Here is a 24,638-nt window from a genome sequence, read left to right on the forward strand (position 1 = left end):
TATATAGTGTGGGGGGGTGGGTGATCTGCCATCATGGCGCCTAGTTCACTGACCTGCCTGGCTGAGGTTCTGGCTACCACGAATATGACTTTCATCAAAAGGTGGGAGAGTGAGCATGTTGCCAGTTTTCAGAGTAACAGCCGTGTTAGTCTGTATTCGCAAAAAGAAAAGGAGTACTTGTGGCACCTTAGAGACTAACCAATTTATTTGAGCATGAGCTTTCGTGAGCTACAGTGAGCTCGATGAAGTGAGCTGTAGCTCACGAAAGCTCATGCTCAAATAAATTGGTTAGTCTCTAAGGTGCCACAAGTACTCCTTTTCATGTTGCCAGTGGTTCAAAGGGTGGCTTTGGGAGGGCAGAGATGATGAGATTAAGGTCCCATAGTGGTGTGGGCTTCAGAACTGGTGGAAAAATGTTGAGTAAACCCTTAATGAAGTGGACAGTGGTGGGATGCGTAAACACTGATGTGCAGTTCGCAGTGAGGGGAAGGGTAGAGAAAGACACTGATTGCTGCCAGGTGCAGCCCTGTAGAGTTGATGACTAGGCCGGACATTTGAGGGCAAGAAGGTAGTCTACATTGCCTGGTATAGATACCACACTCAGTGAGTGATGGTCACATTGAGCCCATACTGTGAACCATCTCCGTTTTCCTCAGTAGCATGCCTTGGTGGATTCTCTCTGGCGCTCTGGATAAAGATTTGCCACACCAACAGGGAGCATGCCTGGTCTATCCTCGATCCTCATCTGAATACCAGGCTGTGAAGTGAAGAGGGCTTGGATTGGGATGCTGGATTCTCCCCTGATCTTGTGAGAGTAGATCCAGGAGAGTGTGAAGGCGGAGCGGCGTTCAGGTGGAGAATCTGAGAAGGTCTGTAAACCAGAATTGACAGGGCCAGAATGACCATCACAGTGGCTCTGTCCCAACGAATCTTGCATAGTACTTGCAGCAGGAGGGGAATGGGAGGAAAGGAGTAACAAAGTCTTCTTCCAGGGGGAGGAGGAGAATGTTGCCCCACAAATTCTTCCCTATTGCTCCTCTGGAACAAGAGAGGGGCAGCTTCTGGTTCTTCAGAGTGGCAAACAGGTTCCACAGATGGGTGCCCCAGCTCTCGAAGACATTCTATAGCGTGGCATTATGTAGCTGTCACTCGTGACTGAAGTAGTGTTCTGCTGAGCGTGTGGGCCAGGCAATTCTGGGTGCCTAAGAAGTATGTGACTTGAAGCATTACGTTGTTTTTGATGCACCAGTTCCAAAGGCGGATGGACTCAGGGCAGAGGGAGGAAGACTTGGCGCCGCCCTGCTTGTTGATGTACACCACTGCTGCGATGTTGTTTGAGAGAAGTTGAATGTGGAGGGGCTGAATTAGCAGGAGAAAGGTCTTACACACTGAACAGACTGCATGAAGCTCTAGCACATTTATGTACATCCTGCCCTCCCGTGGCATCCACACTCCATAGGCCATGTGGTGGTCCAGGTGGGCTTTCCAACCCGTGAGGGAGGCATCTGTTGTGATGGTGACCTGTGGTATGGAAGGGGCGAACGGGGTGCTGATGATGACCTTGGGAGGACTGGCCCACCACAGTCCAGGGAACTATGATTCTGGCCAACATATGGTCTGTGTTGCTTCTGTAGATGGAGAGGAGCTACACTTGGAGGCAACACATGGCCAAAGGGGGGGGGGGGGAAGAGAGAGAGAGAGTGAGAGTGAGAGTGAGGCAGGCAGACCATGGTGTGAGGTCTATGATGCAGGTCCACAATGATGGACATAAGTGTTGCAAAGCAGTCCACCAGAAGGAAACCTCTCACTGCAATGGAGTCAAGACGTGCTCCGAGAAAGTATAATCTGCGTAGATATCAATACTGACTTTTCCTTGTTGACACAAATACCTAGAGATGCCAATAGTATGCAAAGGGTGAGGATCATGGCGGCTACTTCCTGGCACGATAAGCACCACGAGGAGCCAGTTGTTAAGGTAGGGGGTATACTGAGTAGCAGAGGCGGCGCATTTGGACTGCTACCACAGCAAAGACCTTTGTGAACACTCCTGGCGCTGTCAATATACCAAACGAGAGGACCTGAAACCGATAGTGTTGGTGAACTACCCGAAAATGGAGAAACTTGCAGTGGGGCAGGTAACTGTCTACATCGAAGTAAGTGTCCATGTTGTGAGCTGTAAACCAGGCTTCCTGGGAGAGGGAAGGAATAATCAATGCCAACGTTACCGTACAGAATTTGGGCTTTCTGAAAAAGTATTTATCATCTGAAGATCTAGATGCGGACAGTGCACGGCACCCTTCTTCAGGATAAGACAGTATGGTAGGTAGAAGCCTCTTCCCTTGCATTGAGGTGGGACAGGCTCTATGGCCCTTTCAATGTGCAGATTTTCTTCTTCTTTTTGGAGAATGCATTGATGGGATGGATCCCCAAGAAAAGTCCAAGGGGCGGAGGAAGGGAGGCTGGAGATACCAAAGATGTGGGAACAAGAGGAATTCTATGGAGTATCCATGGTGGATGTTCTCCAGTATCCAACTGTCCATGGTGATCCTGTCCCAATTGTGAGGAAATAGGGCAATATGGCCCCCATACACTATACGAGGCACTGTGGTGGCATCGGGGAAGGTTTAGGGGTCGACATGCAAGTCAAAACTGAGGTTTTGGGTGCTGGTGGGAAAGGGTCAAAGAATTAGTTGTAGCGGAAGCAGGGAAGTGTGTCTGTTGCAAGAGGTGCCACCTAAGTGGCACATCCTGCTGGCATTGGTATTAGGCCAGGTAAGGTTACAGACGGAATGGTTGTCTCTGCTGCTTGTGTTTCAGAGCTGGGGTGTATATACCAAGGGACCATAGTGTGCCTGTAGAGTCCTTCAGTACATGAAGGGATTCATCCATCTTTTTGTGGAACAACTTGCTCATCAAAGGGGAGGTCCTCAACTGTATTTTGGACCTCCCTGAAATGAGCACCCAACATGTGGAATACAGATAGGGACCATCACTCAGAGAAGAATATTGATTTGTCTGTCTATAAGAAGAATATTGATTTGTCTGTCTATAAGAAGAATATTGATTTGTCTGTCTATAATGTAAACTGAGCATGGGGATGCCACAGACAATGGACAATTTATCTGTATCTGCAGTAAACACCAGTTATCAGGAGGATGAGGAAGAGCATGGTGTTAGCACGCAGGAAGAGACTGAAGCCCAGGGAGTCATCCTGATTCTTGAGACAAAGACAATTAACATTGGGGAATATAAAGAAAAGCAAAAGGGCATCTTGTTATCCATCACTGAGGGAACAAAGAGGTCAGTGCTCTTTGCAGCTATGAACGGTGGATCCCCAACTATGTGGGTTAATGATGCTGAAAAGCAATTGTAGGTGAGAACAAAGCTTGAAGCCTGTTATGGTTATATGTAGACTTTTAGAAGCAGGTTATTCTTTTGTTTATTTGTAACCATTTTCTGTTTCTATTATTTCTCCTTAGTATCACTTAGTCTTGTTTTATTATAAATTCATCTCAGTACTATTATATTAAAGTAAGGTGTGCATCCTCAGTTGAGCTAACAGCCTGGTGCGTATTCTGTCTCTTTGGAGACAGCGGACTTGGTATTTCTGTGGGCATACAGTGACAAAGCCTGGATGCTGCAGAGGAACTCTCTTCCAGGGGATTCAGGAACTGAAGTACACCAAGAGTTAACCTGCAAGGCAAAGTCTGGACTGGCAGAGTCCTGAGGAGTCTGTTTGCCTATCTAGCAGACAGGGGTGGCAGGAAGCGGTCACACAGTATAGCACCAATAAATCTCTTGCTGAGACAGAAGGGTAACAAGGTGACTTACAGTTCTGGATGCCCTGAGAAAGCATCAAACCTCCACAAATTAAAAGATGACAAAACAAGCAAAGTTAAAATCACGTCAGGTTTTCAAGCATTTACAATTCACAGTAGGCACAACTCCTACAAATCTTGTGTGAGGGCACTGCAGTATAAAATGTGTCACTACAGTGGCAAACATGACTATGCATGCATGACTATGCATATTTGTGTATTAGAGTTGTCAAAAAGAACTTACGTTATTATATACAGTATAGGGAAGAATGGCCTTTGCTCTCTCAGCCAAGAGATAAAAGCTATTGTTCTGGTAGATTCAGCTGTTTCAAGGTCTGGAAGATGCGTCTATTAGACAAAGGTTATCATTAATACATAATATAATATACTCTGTCTTTAGGAGACAGAGTTAATTTAGTGTTAATGAAAAGGGTCAAGCATCATAATCAGGCATAAAGTAGGCACAGTGAGTATGAAGCTGTTTCACATACCACTGCAATTTCAGTGTCAGATCATCCTTGAACAAACTATCAACTGTGCCAAACTGAATAGTGGCTTTTGGCTGTCACAACTGGGACTACATTAACAGATTCATTTTCACTTGTGAACTAAACTAGGATTTGAATTTTCCAGCAATTGAGGGCTGGTGAGCTAACCCACTCTCCTTCCTGGTCCCAATATTCTCAATCTGCTCAGACTTTTACTGGATCTAACTGATGGTTATCAACTTCTACTTATTGCGGTTTCATAGTGAGTGAGCTGGATTAAGATCATTTTAAGTGGAGAACCTACGGAAGAGAGTCTCATGATGGGGAAAGTGAACTTTTCCTGAAACTGTAATTAATTACAATCAGCTACAATTCTGAAAGGCTCTTGAGCTTATACAGGTGATAGATTATAATTTAAAAAGTTACTTGTCCTATTTAAGGCCAAAGCAAGCACTTACCATATTCTGTGGTATTGATGCACAACTTGGAACTCCAAGGACTTGGCTGATAAAATTCTGTCCACAATTCTTTCCAATCCAGATAAACATTACCTAAAAGACAGTTCAATAACAATAGCATTAATCTATGCAATACATACACCCTTATACTCTTCTGTATATCTAAAGTGCTCAGTAGCCTTCAGAAAAACCCAAAAGTTCATATAAAATTTTAACTTACAGAGCCAGCATCCATAAGATAAGCACCATCCCTACTCAGCTTCTCCACAGACAGCTGGAGAATGGGTGGCTGAGGTATTGTTTTATCATTGATGTTGAGGGCTCCCTAAAGAGAAAAATTGCCACCATGTAAGTGTGCCTCTAGATATATAGATAAGAGAGGCAGCAGGAATGAGAAATATTCAAGTGGAATACATTTTTATTAGTAAAAAACAATTAAGGACAAATTATACCCTCTTGCCCCCAAGTGCATCATCTGTTGCAGTCTGACTTTTACATTGTTAAAACTCAGATATAACATATACTTTATTATAAAAAAAAGCAGTCTTTATTTTGTCTTAATGAAATTGATTCTCTTCTGAAAACTTCATACAATTATGTGAGCTTCAAAAATCTGCAGGCTTCGAAGTCTGGATGTACAGAATTAGTCTGCCTGCACTAATTCCTACACATACTGGTTCATGGCACTAATGACAGGACTTATTTTAAAAAAGAAGTTGAACACCACTATGAAAAACATCATCCCTGCTGCAGCATATCCCCTTTTAATGGGATGTGCTTTGTAGTGTAATAGACTATTTTCAAATTAGAATGCCAGCTACATTTTTCAGAATGATTGTCTATAGAATCCAATCCACATTGTGTCTAGAGTGGGGTGTTAGCCACATGTTCCCTCCAGAGCCCATCTATACCACCCCTAACAGGAAAATAATGGAGCAACATCTTATATGTATGTACGGTTTACAGTATTTGTAAACTTTTACACACTTCAGCTTAGTCTGAAATGCAATCCAACACTGGAACTACCCCTCATCTCATGACTTATAATTCATGCATGTATTGCTTCCAAGTTATTGCTGCAAAACTTGATTTAGAATAAGTCTGGATTACATGGAGTGGCAATTTAGTGCAGCAGTCTTTATAATAATTCCTTAATAGTCACACACACATGCATGATTCATGTGATGTGACTTAATTCGAATGCCAAGGAATTGTTTCATCAGTTTGCCTATAATGGGTAAGCTGCTTTGATGTATCTTCAAAACTTTAAACTTTGTGACTGGCTGTGAGCTCTCAGACTACATACCTTGAAGAATACAGTTCTTATTTAAAGGGTTTTCTATGCAATACATATTCTTCACTTCAAATAAAGGTCTTTGGAACCAAGCAACCACAGAACCAGTGTAATAAGTAAAAAGAAATCATACCTCATCTGTGAGATTGTCAACTCTGTACAGATTGGGATGGGTCATAAGCATGAGGTAAATTAGGGGCTGGTTTTTCACTTGACACATAGTAAAAATACGCTCATCTAAACGGATATTTGTCCCAGTCTGGAATGCTTTCTGTGAATAAAACCAGTATTTGAAATATTTTAATTTGTTATTAATTCAAAGTCAACAAGTGAAAAGCACTAGGCAGAGTATCACACATTCAAGATGTTTATAAAACAAGAATAGGTATATTGCCTACATCTGCTTTTGATTACCTACATTAAGAAATATTTTGAGTCCCACATGAAATTTAGCCTTAAATATTTTGATCTAAAAATATAATAAAGTCTTGATTACTACAATGACCCCCCCACACACTTAATTTATCTGCATTTCTTAACTGAGTATCTGTACTCAAAGCAAGTTTTGTATATTACTTATATGCAAACAACTTTGTGACTAATCACTCAGTATCTTTGGATTCTGGAACCACTGACATAACATACTGTAATATATGTTAGTCTTATGTCTGTAGAAAACTTTCTGAAGAGTGGAGTTGGAATGACGGCATATTAAGATGGATTTTTAATAAAATTATGCTTATTACTTTGTCTCAAGAAGCTACATAACGATACTTTAAAACCGCAATTCAAAGACTTGTTATGCTTAATCCTTTGGCTCTAATGCACATCTCTGTCAGAGGTGTTCTGACTTAATGGTAAATGCACTCCATTGGCTTACAGACACAAAGCAGCTCAACTGTTGCTGAAGCAGGACCGCATCCCAAACAAGTACTGAAAACCATTCAAGTGTTTGACTTTGTCTATATTAAAGAGATCAAATCTCCCCAGCATAAACACAGCCATAGCATAGACTTAACAAGGGTTTTTTAGTGTCATTTGAGAAAGTGTGAATGAGATGATTCCACCAGGTCTTGATCATGCTGCATTCTGAAAGAGTAAACCATCTATCCTAAGACTAACCGTTTTCTATATTAGTTCAGAGGGATCCACAGCTGAAAGCCATTTTTAGAAATTGTTCAGTTTTCTAGCGTAGACAAGACTCAGGAATGCTGCAAACCCCTTTGTTAGAAAAGCCAGCAAAGATCAGTTCTTTGTGGGCTAGCACTTAGCTCTCTCCCTACACCCCACATTAAACTGGTGTATAGATTTGCCTTGTCAGCAGCACATAGAGTGAAGCTCCTCAAAGCCACACTGAACAGCAATTGCTGCATGTTCCCTAGGCTAGCAGTCAGGGGTATCAGACAATCACAGCAAGTCTCCCCATATTACTCCCTGCCCCCACTTTCCTTTGCTTCCTCTCTTGGCTGCCCACTTCTGCCTCAATACCAATGCACTCCCAGGCACCCAAGCTTCTTGCCCTCTAGCTCCACCTCCCTGGTGCTATTCTTCACCATACTCCCGATCCTACACTGCTGCAGCTCTATACATGGAACAGAAGCCCCTTCTTTCTGTCATGACACACTCCACAACTATACCACCTCCCTACATTGTTCATAAAAATGTCAAGCTTTATGATAAATGCATCTGACATAAGCTCTAGATACAGTACACAAACACAGCCTATATATATGTAACTTCAGTCATATTCAGATCTTATGATAACTTTTAAAAAACCCTTTGTTGGTGGCTGATATAGACACCCAAGCCATCTTCTACTACAGTTGGCCCCAGTGAAAACCAAGGTGAACAAGCAAGTCTTGCTTTGCAGTGGTACTGGAAAGAAAAGGAAAAAAAAAATCACCAAATCCAGGGCCTGGAGAAATGAGACAAGAAGTTGGTTCCAGAACTGTTCCATTTATACCAGAAGAGGCTATTATCTTAAATGCCAAACAACCTCAATTACTGTGATAGTATATGGCAAGATGGCTGGTCTTAATTAAACTGGATCCAAACCAATGAAGAAATCACCCCCCTTCAAATGTTGCCAAAACCCTTCATAGATAATATCATCTCACAGAAATGTTTACCTATACATCATTCAGACTGACATACTGAATATAAAAATAATGTCCTCTGGAAAGATTTTATTTTCATTCTTACTTGTTTTAAGAGAGCCAGTACATGAAGTGGAAAGAGTCGTAGGGAATAGGGAGCCATCAGACCAGGTTGCTGAATGCTTAGGACTGAAGAGCGGTAAGCCGACAGGGAATCGATTACAGCATTCACCAAGGCATCCCGAGCATCACTCAAACTAGCAGAAACTGACCGGTCCACAGCTAAAAAGCAGAGAGAGAGAGAAGTTTAACAGCTAATTTTCTTTTCTAGGAATTACTGACAAGTATTATTTTGTACTTCTATAACCCCTCATGTCAGGATCTTAAGATGGTTACAAACATACATTAATGGAGCTTTACTGTGCCACCAAGAGGCATAGAGGGATAGGAACATTAATGGTACAGCCTAGAATAAAAAATCCCAGAGTCCTAATTGCTGCTCTAACTTCTGATGTGCAGAATTCTAAAGCCATATCAAACAACATGACAACATACAGTTGTACTGATATCTTCACACCCAGAGTCACTGTAAGTCATATGGCAAAGTGCCTTCAACCATTCAGAAGGTAGGATACTTCCCTTGTAATCTTGCTTCCCAAAGGATTATTCCTCAAAAGTTTTAGATATTTTACACTTGTACATCAAAGAGCGTCATGCTTACCCATATTGGCTAATAAACCTGTAATAGCTTGTACATCAGCCCCCAGATAGACATCACTCAGTGTTGTAACAACAGGTAAACACATAGTGTGGACTCGAATCCTTCTTTCACCTATAGGGAGAAAATAAATCTGTGTAGTCGCCAAATGGCATTTTCCACACCATTATCTAAGCTGTGTTTTGGGGGAAGTGGGGAGAAAAATCACAAATTTACCAAAAATGAGGTCTGTACAGTAAAATTTGCAGTAACTCTAATTTTTTTAAGTCAATTTATTTAAGAATATCTTTTTTGCTCAACTTACCAAAAGCAATTAGTCTATATTTCAGATAAATAACTTATAAAACTGATTTAATGCACCATTAACTTGTCACACAATTATTTTAAATGAACACCTGTTAAGCAGCCAATTTACCCTCTTTGGCCAATTTATTTCTGGGCTAAAATTGCCCATTTCAGATCAGAGCAAGTTTTTCAGAAAATCTGTAAGGCCCTAAAATGCAGCTGCTGAATAATGAATAACTACTATCACTAACAGGAAAGGAGGAATGAGCGTGCTAAGGTGTTAGTACTCTACCCTCTCTTATTGGGGATATGAAGATGCAGTTGAAGTTATTTACTTACTACAAGCAAACTAGATTATAAATTTAAGAATTTACACACATTGGCAGCTAACATATTGTATCATTCTACCAGTCAATGCTGTTTACATTTCTTACCTTTGCTGGATGTGTACAGTAGTGCTGACTGAAAAGAAACAACTGGCATGTCAGTGAGACTTTCCTCTACTGACATTTGTACAGCATATCCTGCATCCGGGTTTACATTGGGTAAAGACAACAAGTCTGTTGATCGCACAAAGAAGTTCCCATGGAAGGTATGAATGGAAAGACCTACGAAAGGAAAAACCATGTAATTTTATTTATTAATGTTACTTTTGCCATTTAATGTAAACTATGAACTGATTACATAGTTGCCCTGATTTCTAGATTATGGACAAACCCTTTTCAAAACACAGTTCCTTTAGTAAATGTAAATATCTCAAGTTGCATATTAATTTGTAACATGCACTAAAACCAATGGTTACCAAGCACTCGGAATACAAGTCAGCTCAAAGATTAGTAACATTTCGAATTTCTTTGACTCTTTGAGGCTGAAAGTCACATTGTGCTGATATTTCTAGTTCAGAATATATGATAGGATCAGTCATTTAAGGGAAAATACTATATACAGCACAGTGAAGTACTCTTTCTTTATAAGCACTACCCTTGGGAACCAGTAGTTTAGTTCTAAAAAGGTTACAAATTAGGACTGTCAAGTGATAAACAATAATCGTGATTAATTTTTTTAAACAGCACAATTAATAGAAAACCATTTATTTACATATTTTTGGATGTGGTGGTTGAAGAATGTTTTATGAATGCACTTGCAATGCCATCTATAAAAGTGCCATGCGAATGCCTGTTCTCACTTTCTGGTGACATTGTAAGTAAGAAGTCAGCAGCATTATCTCCCGTAAAATGGAAACAAATTTGTTTGCCTTAACGACTGGCTGAACAAGAAGAAGGACTGAGTGGACTTGTAGGCTCTAAAGTTTTACATTGCACTACAAAAAAAAACCCAGTTATGTAACCAAAAAAATAACAATAAAAATCTACATTTGTAAGTTGCATTTTCACGATAAAGACATCGATCGCACTGCAGTATTTGTATGAGGTGAATTGAAAAATACTATTCCTTTTGTTCATTTTTACCATGCAAATATTTGTAATAAAAAATATAAAGTGAGCACTGTACACTTTGTATTCTGTCTTGTAACTGAAATCAATATATTAGAAAATGTAAGAAAAACCAAAATATTTAATAAATTTCAATTGGTATTCTATTGCTTAATAGTCCGATTAACACTGATTAATCGCGATTAATTTTTTTAAGTTAATCACGAGTTAACTGTGATTAATCAACAGCGCTATTACAAATATATGATGTTGAATTCAATTACACCCAAGGTACAGGACCCTTGTTACAATGCACTGTTTGAATGCTTTTCTGTTGCTTCTTTATAGTTTTTAGATGGAGGTGCCAGAGAGTAAAAAGTTCCCTTTATCCTCTCAGCTTATGAAATTTAAAAAAAAAAAAATAAAAATCAGGCTTCTAGTTTGACCACAGGGCAGGACACAGGTTTGAAAGTAAACCATGTAGCAGGACTATTACATTGTGAATTCCTTATTTTTGCTGGAGTAGCCTGTGGAAGTACATGGTAACGAAGCACTTATTACTAGCCTTGGCAAGCTGTACATACTGATCCTGAACACCACTGCACCTTGATCCACTCTTTTATACTACTACTAATTCTGCTTTCTTCTGTGCAGTTGGATTCACAATGCCTGATTTTCCATGTACATATTTGCCAACTATTCATTCAGGCTTATATAAAAACAAAATTACCAATAAAACATTTTTAAATAATAAAGTGTGCAAAAAAAGATTCTATTCAGACCTTTGGTGCATCTTATCCTCATGACCGCCTCAAAGCCAATCTTTCTAGTTAAGTATCGTTTCAGCTCTTTCTGTAATTTCTCCACCTGGACAGGATTGTGTTGCTGATGGTAAGATTGATAGTAATACACACTCCCTGCTGAATACCTCGATATACAGCCTAGAATAGAAAATGTGCATTGGTGGAGTTCAAACCAATAGCTGTTGCTGCAGTCTTCAAATATCAGTTCAGATTAACCTAAATTCTCCCTGTAATTTTATTTGCACACCTGAACAGTTTAACATTAATAACCTTATTCTACACAGATACAGGCCTAGATATAATGTGTAGATGTGACCAATAACTTGCATATTCACTTGATTATGAAGGTTATAAAGTGTGAAATGAATTTAAAATTGGTCTAAAGGAAAGATGGTACCACACCACTCTGGAACAGAAATCAGAGGATACGTCAGGGGTAAGAAAGTAATTAAAATAGTAATGAAGCTGTCTCCTATAAAGATGTTTACTCCATCATGCACTGAGAGGTAAGAATGAAAATAAATTCCTTCAGATTACTCACACCTTATTCCAGAAACAAAATAATCCTTTGAAATACTCCTACAAGTCGAGGGGAGAAGAGCCTCTTGGAAACTATCATGCTAAAGAAGGAAGTTGTAATATTATGTCTCACTAACAATGTCATTATGCATTAAGGGGAAGTCATCTCAACATGAAATCCCATCCTATCCAGCAGGAGTGGGGAACCTACGGCCCGCTGCTTCATGTCATGTGGCCTGCGGCAAGTCTCTGCGCTGTGGGCCGGAAGCACCAAGCCTTGGCACCCATATGTGGGGCTGGAGCTGCAAGCACCGGCTCACCCTGCTGCGGGGAGAAGCTAGGGTTGCCAGGCTGTTAAAAATCCAGTCGGTTCCGTGCAGCTCCCAGAAGTGACCAGCATGTCCCTGCGGCCCCTAGAACCAGGGGCAAACGGAGAAGCTCCATGTAATGCCTTGATCCCAAAGCCAGCTCCACAGCTCCCGTGGGCAGTGCACACCATGCAGAGTCCCCTGGCCCCTCCACCTTGGGGCGGGACATGCCGGCCGCTTCTGGGAGCCGCGAGGAGCCAGGGCAGGCAGGGAGCCTGCCTTAGCTCCACTGTGACGCCGACCGGGAGCCACCTGAGGTAAGTGCCGCCCAGCCAGAACTCGCACCCCAAACCCTCTGTCCTAGGTCAGAATCCCCTCCTGCACCCTAACTCCCTTCCAGACCCCAACCTCCTGCCCCAGCCCTGAGCCCCCTCCTGCACCCAAACTCCCTCCTGGAGCCCATACCCCGAACCTCCTTCTGCACACCAAACCCCTTGGCCCCAGCCCCACCCCAGAGCCCTCATCCCCCTCCTGCACCCTGAATCCCTCATTTCTGGCCTCAACCCAGAGCCTAGGGGAAGCCCCAAGCCTCCACAGCTCGCCCCACTGCAATGGGAAGCCCCGAGCCTGTGCACAGCCCACGACTGACTTTTTCTGTGGGTCAGTAGCCCCTGCTAGTCACCCTATTCAGGTTCTTATACTGTGCTTGTCACCATGGTATCTGACATATGTTTAGTCCAGAACAAAGGGAAATCCTCTTTGTAAAATTTAGGACATGATCTAGGAGGAAAAGGGTCAAGTTTTGTAAACAGAACTCTGTCTTTGAGCTGCCAACAGACACAATCAGATACTGAGCTATGAACTGCTTTGACATACAAGGATATAGCTACCAATTTTTAATTTTTTTAAAGAAGTCATCTCACGGCCCATATTAGTGAGGCCGTTCAGAATCTGGAAATGAGGAGATGATACCCAGATAGTTTAAACATATTTCTATTTGTTAAACAGGACTTTGTTTAAACGTTTCTAGAACTTTGATTTTTGTCTAGTAATATTAGGGAACAAGTCCTGACAATGTTCCAAGAGATGAGAAAATCTCAACCCTCAGGTAAGAAGGAAACTCCTAAAATGAAATACCATAATCTCTACCCATAGAAATGTCAAACAGTGGATAGGGGAACATGCAGTCTCATAAGTAACCCTCTTGGGCATGGTTACCAATACCAACCATTACATTAAAATGGTAGAATATACTTAAGTGAAAGAGCAAAAAAAATTTTTAGCATTACACAGTGTTCATTAGAACACTGAAGCTACAATCTTAAACAGCAGCTTATGACGACTTACCTAATGAAGCCAAGTCAGAATACTGCCCACTAAGAAGGAACAAGTCAACTGCAACCTGCTGCCCTGAACAGTCCAAGGCTAACTTCTTATAGAAGTCAGTGGATGGTGTAAGATGTATGTCCTGTTAATACAAGGAAACAGAAGAGAGGAATTCCAAAAGGCACACGCTCCTATGACCTAATTTCAGGGATGCTCAGCACTGCATCTCTCACTCTGACTTTAATGGCTGTTCTGAGTGCTAAGTATTTTTCAAAATCAGAGCATTACTCTGTGTTTATAGGTTTCCTTGTTAGTAACGTTTGATTAATACAGCATAAGAACGTCAGCTCTCACAACAGAACTATAATAAAACTAAGATAATCCAAACCATGCAAAATTTATATAAACTCATTCAACAGGATTGTAAATTTTCATAATCTGTGTTTAAAGAGTGGTTTTGTAACCTTTGCAGATGCTCTTTGGTTCGGTTCTTCTCGGGATTTCAGCGATCCCACTCCTACAGATGGAAGCTGTGTCTGGAAGACAGAAATTCGACCACCAGTGGGAGACATCAGTTTGAAGGCGGCCTGCAGCGCAGGTCCCAGAGCACTCTGTGTTTCCAGGGATTTGGTGAACATCTGAGGCAAGGTCCTCAGTAAATCTTGAATTAGCTGGTATAAAGTAAAAAAAAGTACTCAGAATTAAAAAGTTTCAAAAGAGATTTCTCCTCTGTTGCCCAGGCTATACAATACCAGCAGTATTCAATGTTACACGCATAATAAAGAGATAAATTAAATACATACACAAAAAAGTAACATTTAATACCTTAAAACAAGATGTGAGGGTAGTTTGCTGTTTTACAGCACCCAGCCAGCATTGAGGCCTCTTAATATCTGGCTTTTTATCTGACCTCTACTTTTTCACTTGAAATTTAGCATTTCTAAAACTGTAGGAACTAATTAAGAGTTATTTTCAACATTTTGCCTCAGATGACCAGAGCAACTTTTCCAAGTTAAATAATTCACTTTTTCCTAGTCTGCCATGTACTACACACATTAAGTGTTGATACACATGTGCTCCTCTTTGAGCACAGTGGATGTATTGCTCTCATCTAAAAATAACTGGGAAGAAAGTCCCAAATCTGCTCCAAACTAACTGGAGGTATGTGAACTGCCACCATAACCCAAGTGTCCATGTGCAAGTTCTCAGGTTTTATCTAGAGTGACATTCTACAGTATTCCATAACCTATTGCATCTAATAAAACAAGTTCCCAAGCACAAAAAACTAGGAACTCAATATGGCAAAGCTTGCCAACATTTTAAGTAGGGCTTTCAAGCGATTAAAAAAAATTGCAATTAATTGTGCTGTTAAACAATAATAAAAGACCATTTATTTAAATATTTTTGGATATTTTCTACATTTTCAAATATATTGATTTCAATTATAACACAGAATACGAAGTGTACAGTGCTCACTCTATATTTATTTTTTATTACAAATATCAGCACTGTAAAAAATATAAAAAATAGTATTTTTCAATTCACCTAATACAAGAACTGTTATGCAATCACTTTATCATGAAAGTTGAACTTACAAATGTAGGTCTACTTCTTGTTCAGCCAATCGCTCAGACAAACAAGTTTGTTTACATTTGCAGGAGACAATGCTACCCACTTCTTGTTACAATGTCACCTGAAAATGAGAACAGGCCTTCACATGGCATTATTGTAGCCAGCATTACAAGATATTTACGTGCCAGAAGCGCTAAAGATTCTTACTCCCTTCATGCTTCAACCACCATTCCAGAGGACATGCATCCATGCTGATGACTGGTTCTGCTCAACAACAATCCAAAGCAGGGCGGACCGACATGTTCATTTTCATCATCAGAGTCAGATGCCACCAGCAGAATGCTGATTTTCTTTTTTGGTGGTTTGGGTTCTGTAGTTTCTGCATCGGAGTGTTGCTCTTTTAAGATTTCTGAAAGCATGCTCCACACCTCCTCTCTAAGATTTTGGAAGGAGGTTCTTAAACCTTGGATCGAGTGCTGTAGCTATCTTTAAAAATCTCACATTGGTACCTTCTTTGCATTGTCTCAAACCTACAATGAAAGTGCTCTTAAAACGAACAACATGTGCTGGGGCATCATCTGAGACTGCTATAACACGAAATATATGGCAGAATGCGGGTAAAATGGAGCAGGAGACATACAATTATCCCCCATGGAGTTCAGTCACAAATTTAATTAACGCAGTATTTTTTTAATGAGCATCATCAGTATGAAATCATGTCCTCTGGAATGGTGGCCAAAGCATGAAGGGGCATACAAATGTTTACATATCTGACACATTAAATGCCTTGCAATGCTGTCTACAAAAGTGCCACGTGAAAGCCTGTTCTCATTTTCTAGTGTCGTAAATAAGAAGCGGGCAGTATTATCCCCCATAAAGGTAAGCAAACTTATTTGTCTTAGCGATTGGCTGAACAAGAAGTAGGACTGAGTGGGCTTGTAGGCTCTAAAGTTTTACATTGCACTCACACAAAAAAAAAAAACAGTTATGTAATAAAAAAAATTCTACATTTGTAAGTTGCACTTTCCCAAAAAAGAGACTGCACTACAGTACTTGTATGAGGTGAATTAAAGATACTATTTCTTTTATCATTTTTACAGTGCAAATATTAGTAATAAAAAATATAAAGTGAACACTAACTTTGTATACTGTGTTGTAATTGCAATCAATATTTGAAAATGTAAAAAAATATCCAAAAATATTTAATAAATTTCAATTGGTATTCTATAGTTTAACCATGTGATTAAAACTGCAATTAATTAAGATTAATTTTTTGAGTTAATCGCATGAGTTAATAAAATTAGTTAACTGCGATTAATCTTAAGTTACTTCACCTAGTAAGAGACATGCATTGGATTCCCTTATCTTTAAATAAAGAGACCTGAGATATTTAAAGGACACCAATGTAACCAGTGAAATGTAACCAATTAAAAGTGATTTGGCAATACTCTGCTTGCTTGCTTGCTTTGAAGAAAGATGAGTCTCCACAGAGAAACTGGCTGACTACACAGGGGAAACAGCAACACTAATTACATACAACGCAGTTAAACGCACAAAGTAAAACTAAACAAAATATTTCCATTTATTTCAGTTACAGTAATTTTTGTAATAAAAGTAGACAAGAAATTCAGACAAGTGTGATTTCAATTGACATTATCTCATTAAGTACTGTACAAGTTATCAAATGCACTTCATACTGCCTGAATGTCACCGAAACAGTTTAAGACAGGTCTTACCTCTTTGTTTTCATTTAAGTTTACTAATAAGTTCTCTGGCATTGGTATAAACACATCTGGAAGAGCAGAAAAATGAACTGATTAAAGCTATCTGAAAACATTTCAGCTAGTTTTCAGACCAGTCTGGGTCTTATTCTGCCCTCAGTTATACCCGTGCAATCCCTTGCATTTCAATTTGAGATAATGATTATCTGGCATGAAAAGCAAAAGAGTAAAAGAGAATAAGAACATGGCCTGTAAAACAGAAGTATTGTGAAAAACTATTAGGTGCTCATTTTTGTAATATTTACCCTATCCAACATTATGCAATGAAAGGTCATTTTAAATTAAACGGCAGTACAACTAAGAGTAAAAAAAAAAAAAAAACCTTAAGCATCATGTAGCCACTTAGGAATTATAGGAAGCTACTGAGATCAATAGTTTAAATAGGATTGAAATACAAAGTTTAGATAATTTTAGGAGTTAAACTAGAATGCCAGGAAAGTTGACTTCATGTTTCAGGTCATGAACAGCTCACCTGTGAAGGCCACTAAAGAAGCCCACTATACGTCACAATTGTACAATTAACTTTAATGGACCTTAGCTGAGACCCTAGATACATTAAATAGATTTCACTACTCTTTGAAGCATCTGGTGCTGGCCACTGCTAGATGAATTAGTGATCTGATCTGGGAATTCCCAGCATATTGAGCATAAGAACAACTATATTAGCTCAATATTCTGTCTCTTACAGAGGACAGTACAGGGCAATCAACTGATCCGTTCCCAGTTGTCTAGTACCAGCTGGCAACAGCCAGGGTATGTCTACGCCAGTGCGAGGGGGAAGGCTAGGATCCCAGAGCCCAAGCTCGAGTCTGAGCTTAAATGTCTACATAGCAACTTCTAGCTCTGCAGCCCAAGTCAGCTGACCCAGGCTAGCCACAGACCTTTTATTCCAGTGTAGACGCACCCTCAGAGACTTAAGGAGACAGAGTTTGGGGTGGCCTCTCTGACCATCTTGGCTAATAGCCATTGATGAACCTATCCTCCATGAACTTATCTAATTTTTTTTTGAATGCAGTTATACTTTTGGCCTTCACAGCATGCCCTAGGGCAACAACTTTCACAAGTTGACTGTGCGTTGTGTGAAGTAGTACTTTCTTTTGTTTATTTGAAACCTGCTGCCTATTAATTTCACTAGGTGACCCCTACTTCTTGTGTTATGTGAAGGAGTAAACACTTCCCGATTCACTTTCTCCACACCATTCATGATTTTATAGACCTCTACCATTTCCCCCCTTAGTCATCTCTTTTCTAAGATGAACAGACCCAGCCTTTTTAATCTCTCCTCAGTGGAAGCTGTTCTAACACACTTAATCATTCGTCTTGGCCTTCTCCAATTCTAATACATCTTTACTGAGATACAGTGACCAGAACTGCATGCAGTATTCAAGGTGTGGGCATACCATGGATTTATAGAATGGCATTATCATTTTTTTTTTTAGTTAATTTTCTATCCCTTTTCTAATGGTTCCTCGCATTGTTAGCTTTTTTGACTGCTGCTACACATCAAGCTGATGTTTTCAGAGAACTATCCATTTCACCCTTGTGATTGTTTGTGTTAATTTCTGTTTAACTAGCTTCCTCATGTTTGTGTAGTTCCCCTTTTTTAAGTTAAATGCTACCATGGTGAATTTCTTTGACATGTTTCCCACCTAGAAAGATGTTAAATTTAATTACATTATGGTTATTACCAAGTGGTCCAGGTATATTCACCTCTCAACCCAGATCCTGTACTCCACTTAGGACTAAATCAAGAATTGCCTCTCCCCTTTTAAGTTCCAGGACAAGATGTTCCAAGAAGCAGTCTTTTATGGTATCAAATTTTTAATTCTGCATTCCTTTCTGAAGTGAAATGTTCCTAGTCAATATGAGGACAGCTGAAATCCCCCATTATTATTATTGAATTTTCTGCTTCAAAGCCTCTCTAATCTCCCTGAGCATTTCACAGTCATTGTCACTATTCTGCTCAGCTGGTCGGTAGTATATTACTATTGCTATATGCTTATTGTCCAAGCATGGAATTTCTATCTTTAGAGATTCTATGGTACAGTTCAATTCATTTAAGATTTTTTACTATATTTGACTATTCTTTCTTTCACATATAGTGCCATTCCCCAATAGTGTGACCTACCACCATTCCTTTAAATTTTGTACGCTGGTATTATCATGTTTCATCAATTATCCTTATTTCAGAAAGTTTCTGCAATCTTAATTATGTCAATATCCTAATTTAATACAAGGCACTCTAGTTCACCCATCTTAGTATTTAGAGTTCTAGAGTGTGCGAACACAGTATGTCAAAATCATTAGGTATCATTTTATAAAATTCAATTTAGAGGTCATTCTTACATACCTTCAATATCTGAAACTATTAGCATCTGAGGCTGAGAGAGACCTTCCTGAAGACTGTAGAAATGGATTGTGCTGTCAAATGTTATAAAGCCTATTTTTGTTCTAGTGTTCCCAGGAAGCCTAAAAATCAAAAAAGTGTTTAGCAAGTCGATTTTGGATAGCCTACACTGTTCAAGTGCAAGTATGTTCTCTCAGAGCTATTACAATGACATAAGGTAGAGGGACATTTTATTCCTGCTGGGAAATACAGCTTCTGCAATATCCATTACATCATTCTCAGGCTAATGCTTACACTTCCCTCCCCCAACAAGTAGTTAGAACAACTGCAATACTGAAATTTGTTCATGGCTTGGCTTTGAGCTATTTTACAGCAATAAACTGACACTACCTATGTTAAGACTTACTCTAAAGCAATAGTTTTCAACCGTTTTTCATTTGTGGACCCCTACAATTTTTTGAATGGAGTTGTAGGCCCCTATGGAAATTCAACCTGGCATCTGCATGGGGGAAACTCCCTAACAATCCCACCCCGCCCCCGCAAAAAACTTGTTCCATACCCTTCCCATCCATACCCAACAGCCATCCAAGTTCACACCCAGGATCTTTCCCAGCAATTTATTTCCCTCTCCCTCAGCTCCTCTGCTACCGCTGACTCCCCCAAGCCTTTGCACTGCTTCTGAGGGGTGTGGGAAATAGGGTTCTCTATCGTAGTTTAAATGAATTACTCAGAGTTCTATATTAATATGCCTAGTAAGGAATCTATTTGTCAAAAAACATTTCCTGAATCTTTTTGGTCATCTGTATTGCTGACAGGTATATTGAAATAAATCACCAAAAATAATTGAAACTGGTGTGATTATATTGTGTTATTCTGACAAATAAAATATGCAGAATTATAAAATACTGTGCACATAATTTTTTAATGCTGAATTCCACCAGACATAAAAGATGTAAAGTATTACACAAGTTCATTGTGGGAGTAGCTATAAATTGTTACCTTGTGTGCGTGTATGTATAGACACACTTCCCAGACCTGAGGAAGATCATTGTGTAAGCCTGAAAGCTTGTCTCTCTCACCAACAGAAGTTGGTCCAATAAAAGATATTACCTCACCCAACTTGTCTCTCCTGAAAAGCTTTATAGACATGTATGTGCATTTGTTGCAAGGAGTGCACACTGAATTACTGTTTCTAAAGCCATAGTTCCAAATCTTTGTTCAGTGCAAACCTATGATATTCTTATGCATTTTTTTTTGCATTATTAAAGCAAAAACAAGAAGTTGTATAATCAGACTGACAGGTACATTTTAAAATTAGGGGTTTTATCATTGTATCTACAATTGATAAGAACCGAATTTAAGGCTAATTCCTATGCAGTACTTTGAAAATTTTCCTCTCTGTCATAAATGGACTGAATTAAAATCCTGTTCACACAACATTAAACTAGTTTCACAGATCACAAAAAACATTTCCACAAAGAAAACACTGGAAATACAAGGAAAAAAGATTAAATTCTGAGAAGAGAACCAAAACTTACAAGTCAAGATTGTCTAATAAGGTCTTGCAGACTGTATTCAGGTATCCTGTTTCTATTGCATTGTGGGAGACGTCAAACACAAAGAGATACACAGGAGGTTGAGGTGGACGTAACTAAAAAAAACCCAAGAGATTCTTAAAGTCCAGTGATTTAAACGGTCAGTCTCAGTTTATTGGTTATATTGCATCACTCAGAACGCATCCCCGAAACAGAAATATCTCTAATTTGTGTAATAGCGGACAAATAAGCAATGATAGTACAGTAGAAAATATGGAGGAAAAACAAATGGGATAAATTCTAGTCCTTGCTAAAGTGAAACTGTCAGATCAAATTTGGCCTGAAACTGATGTTTGTAAAAATAAGATTTTACAAAATCCAGAGTCAACAAGAATATTCCCATGTAATTTAGAAAAATTACCAAGGGACTTTTTTTTTACCATTCCACTGCAATATTTGTAACCCAAACAGTGTAGCATCCTGATAGCGTGCGAGAGTCCAATAGTAATCCAGAAGTAAAAGTGACAAATCATTCAAGCTGAGATAATGCAAGGAAAAAATATATAAATATCAATGTTAGCTTTCTGAAGTATTAATTTTTTAAAACCTAAGGTATTATTTTGAACAAATTAATTTGTACTTCAATGTATTTGATTTGATGTTGTCCCTTTAACACGCTGTCTTCTCCAAGTTCTCAGAACTGGTATTTTCCTCTTTAGATGACACATCAGTTACTTTAGAAAAGTGCAGACAGAATACATTTCATCACCATTAGTTTAGTTTAGCTGGTACTGCTTAAAGAGCAGATTCTGCAACCTTTATCCAAACAATCACTGAAGTCAATAGGACTACTCGGGTGAGCAAAGGTTGCAGAACTGGACTCTTGGTCTATTACCTAGTGGTTTTAGTACAAGTATATCATCTTAAGTACAGTTTAAGCCACAATAACGATGAAATTTTCCAATATTTTTCATTACAACAATATTAAGAGCTAATATGAACCAGAAATAAAGATTAACATTTAGAAGATGGAACCACAATTTTTTATATATATTCTTTAAGATTCTTTGCCTTAACACTCCAGACATGTTAACAGAAACTAGATCATGGCATCCTATGCCAGGGGTTTTAGGGGTCCTGAATACATCTGGGGTTTGTGAGAGAGACAACAACCGTTTCTTTATATCAGAGGGGTGGGGTCCAAAAACTTATCATAATTCAAGGTCACAATACAGAAAAGGTTCAGAACCACTGCCACCCAAAGCTATAACTGCAGAAGACAAAACTGATCAATCTCAGATGCACTGTTAGTGGGCACAATCACATGACTTTTACTCATCTACCAAAAACAGAAGTGCAAGCAATGATTGTGTACAATTTTTCTTGATATTAATATTTCTTGATATTGCTGTACATTAGTATAAGAAACCCTGAGGTTTCGTGAAGACACCATGAGGGCTTAAAAAAAAAAAAAAAAGATTTGAACCTGGGATTTAAAAAAAATGAAACACAGGCCTCTACCATTTGAGCTAACTGAGGCCCCCTTTTGCTGAGACAGCAGACTTCTAGTCAGGAAACAGCCACGAGAGTGAGAACTGCTTAGATGCACTAGCCCAGCGGAGTACCTTAGCGCTCTTCCTTGGGACCGAGCAGTACCTACACATTTTCCTGTATAAAAGTACAAAGTGATATTTGCAACAACTCAGATGTTAAAGTTACATAATACTGTTTGAAAAAGTCCATCTTGCAAAATTTCTCAGATATGCTCTTTGTGGCAGGGATTGCCTTACTAGGAGTCTGTGGAGCACTTGCACAATAGCCGTCTTTTCTGATTGAAGCCCCTAGACATTAAAGCAATATATAAAAGTTTAATAAGAGGAACCAAAACCTCACCATGTATTCAGAGGGAGCCATGAACTCAATAGTAGCATTTTGAACTTCAGGTCTTTTATGAGGTTCTCCATATACTCTTGTCACAGGATTGTACATGAATTCTTCGGGAACTACATAAAATGAAAATTATAGTATTATTACAATTCACACTAAAGTACACGAATATTAACTGCGCTAGGATTTAGCACAGACATGTCTGAGTAACCATGCTGTATCTGCAGTGAGATACTGTGTAAGAGGAAATATATAGGGGGTACTAAGTAGGGCAGTACAATAATATTTCCCATTTGGAGACTGTTTCAAACTCAGTGAAGCTCTTTAGTGATCACATCTTGGTCCATAGTGGAAGACTCCCTGTATCACACAATCCTGATCTGGGAAGGACCAGACGTATAGCAGCAGACCTCAAATGTCAGGATAAAAGCGTATTGATGGAATGCACATAGAAGTTCAATTCAAAAGTTGACACGAATGTTTAAGTGGGCTCATTGGTTTAAAACCTACCATCATTCACTCTATAACACAAGTTGCACTTCCATCTCCTTTGGTCTAGAAAGCTGACAAAAGGGTTAATATACGTCCTGCAGGAACGACATCTCACAATTGTACTGGAGGTGACCACAGGTAATTGCTGGAAAAGAGGAACTTCTGCTTTAAAACCCTAAAGCAAGATACTTATGACATATAGTACAATAGTAATACTATCTTCTCTGTGCTCTGAGGTTAGCCAGCCTAGATGCAACACCCACTTAAGAAACAGAATAGAAGAAGAAAATACCCCTAATCCACAATGTGCCCCCAAAACTTTAACTGTTAGAAAGGTTGGTTAAATTCAGGCTCTAACCTACTTAACTGTGTATGTTTCTTTTTCAAAAAAAGATAAACCTCTCAATCAGCATGTCTAATTTTGTATTTTCAGTTTATTTTAAAAAGACAGAACACTGTCCCCTAACTCAGCACTGCAGAAACAGACATTTCATAAATAGGTATGTTAGAAATTGAAGTCAACTGCGGAAGTAACAGGCTGTGGGACCCATATGAACGGGGCCACACGAGTCTCAGTTTTTGACTTAGTTAAGAGTTAGTGCTCAGGGAACTGGAGTATAGGAAGAAATCAATGGCTGCAGCTAGTGATTAGGTGACAAGATAAAACCACACAAGCTATACCAATATTAAAATATATTGACTAGCTTCATTATAGATTGAGTGCTGTACTGCACCTCAGAGCTTCCAATATCATTTAAGATGAGGCTAGGGACTGTAATAGTGGGGGCAGATATTTAAAAAGATGACACTGGTTTTCATGGAGCAGAAGCAAGAGGACTAAACAGTTTTCTATGGGACGTTTTTTCCTGGGCCAAGATTAGCTGAGACATTTGTCTCTTATAGAGTTAGTTATCAGTTATTGAACTCTAGTACAGGTATAGATGACACTACAGTGTTTAAAGCTTTGAATATTTCATCATACCGATAAGTCTTTGAAAGGATGAAGCAGGAGCCCCAAAGGAAGTTTGGCTTTATTCAATAAGGCCTGAGTTTGAGGAATGTTAGTCAGGGTACATCGGAACAACCTACATGAAAGATAAAGGGTTATTTTCAGAGGCTTTCAGAGAACAACATTATTATTTAAAGGAGTACTTGTGGCACCTTAGAGACTAACCAATTTATTTGAGCATGAGCTTTCGTGAGCTACAGCTCACTTCATCTGTAGCTCACGAAAGCTCATGCTCAAATAAATTGGTTAGTCTCTAAGGTGCCACAAGTACTCCTTTTCTTTTTGCGAATACAGACTAACACGGCTGTTCCTCTGAAACCTGTCATTATTATTTAAGTAGTACATAGAATCCTTATATCTTCTTTTCACAGTTGATAGCAGTGAATTACTATTTCCTGACAGAATACCCTCTCCAGCTTTATACCAAATTCACAACAACTTCAACGTGAACTGTTTGAATCCAAGGCAT

General features: G+C 39.3%; 1 protein-coding gene across 6 annotated transcripts in view; it reads right to left on the reverse strand.

The window, feature by feature from the left end:
* Positions 1–24,638, reverse strand: part of SEC24A (SEC24 homolog A, COPII component) — a 51,885-nt gene that overhangs the window by 4,677 nt on the left and 22,570 nt on the right. For 4 of the 6 annotated variants that reach the window (XM_073355539.2, XM_073355538.2, XM_073355537.2 and 1 more), the window contains 16 exons: positions 24,143–24,245; positions 23,179–23,305; positions 22,675–22,784; positions 20,785–20,897; positions 19,250–19,368; positions 16,855–16,910; positions 14,011–14,217; positions 13,568–13,688; positions 11,373–11,531; positions 9,592–9,765; positions 8,876–8,986; positions 8,261–8,436; positions 6,192–6,329; positions 4,985–5,089; positions 4,765–4,857; positions 4,063–4,166 (listed from right to left, as the gene is read on the reverse strand). In XM_073355539.2, coding sequence (XP_073211640.1) covers positions 4,063–4,166; positions 4,765–4,857; positions 4,985–5,089; positions 6,192–6,329; positions 8,261–8,436; positions 8,876–8,986; positions 9,592–9,765; positions 11,373–11,531; positions 13,568–13,688; positions 14,011–14,217; positions 16,855–16,910; positions 19,250–19,368; positions 20,785–20,897; positions 22,675–22,784; positions 23,179–23,305; positions 24,143–24,245 — 2,016 coding nt within the window. The other 2 variants (XM_073355542.2, XM_073355543.2) reach the window with 2 other exon arrangements.

This window comes from Lepidochelys kempii, chromosome 8 (assembly GCF_965140285.1).
Source record: "Lepidochelys kempii isolate rLepKem1 chromosome 8, rLepKem1.hap1, whole genome shotgun sequence".
NCBI classification, from domain to species: Eukaryota; Metazoa; Chordata; order Testudines; family Cheloniidae; genus Lepidochelys; species Lepidochelys kempii.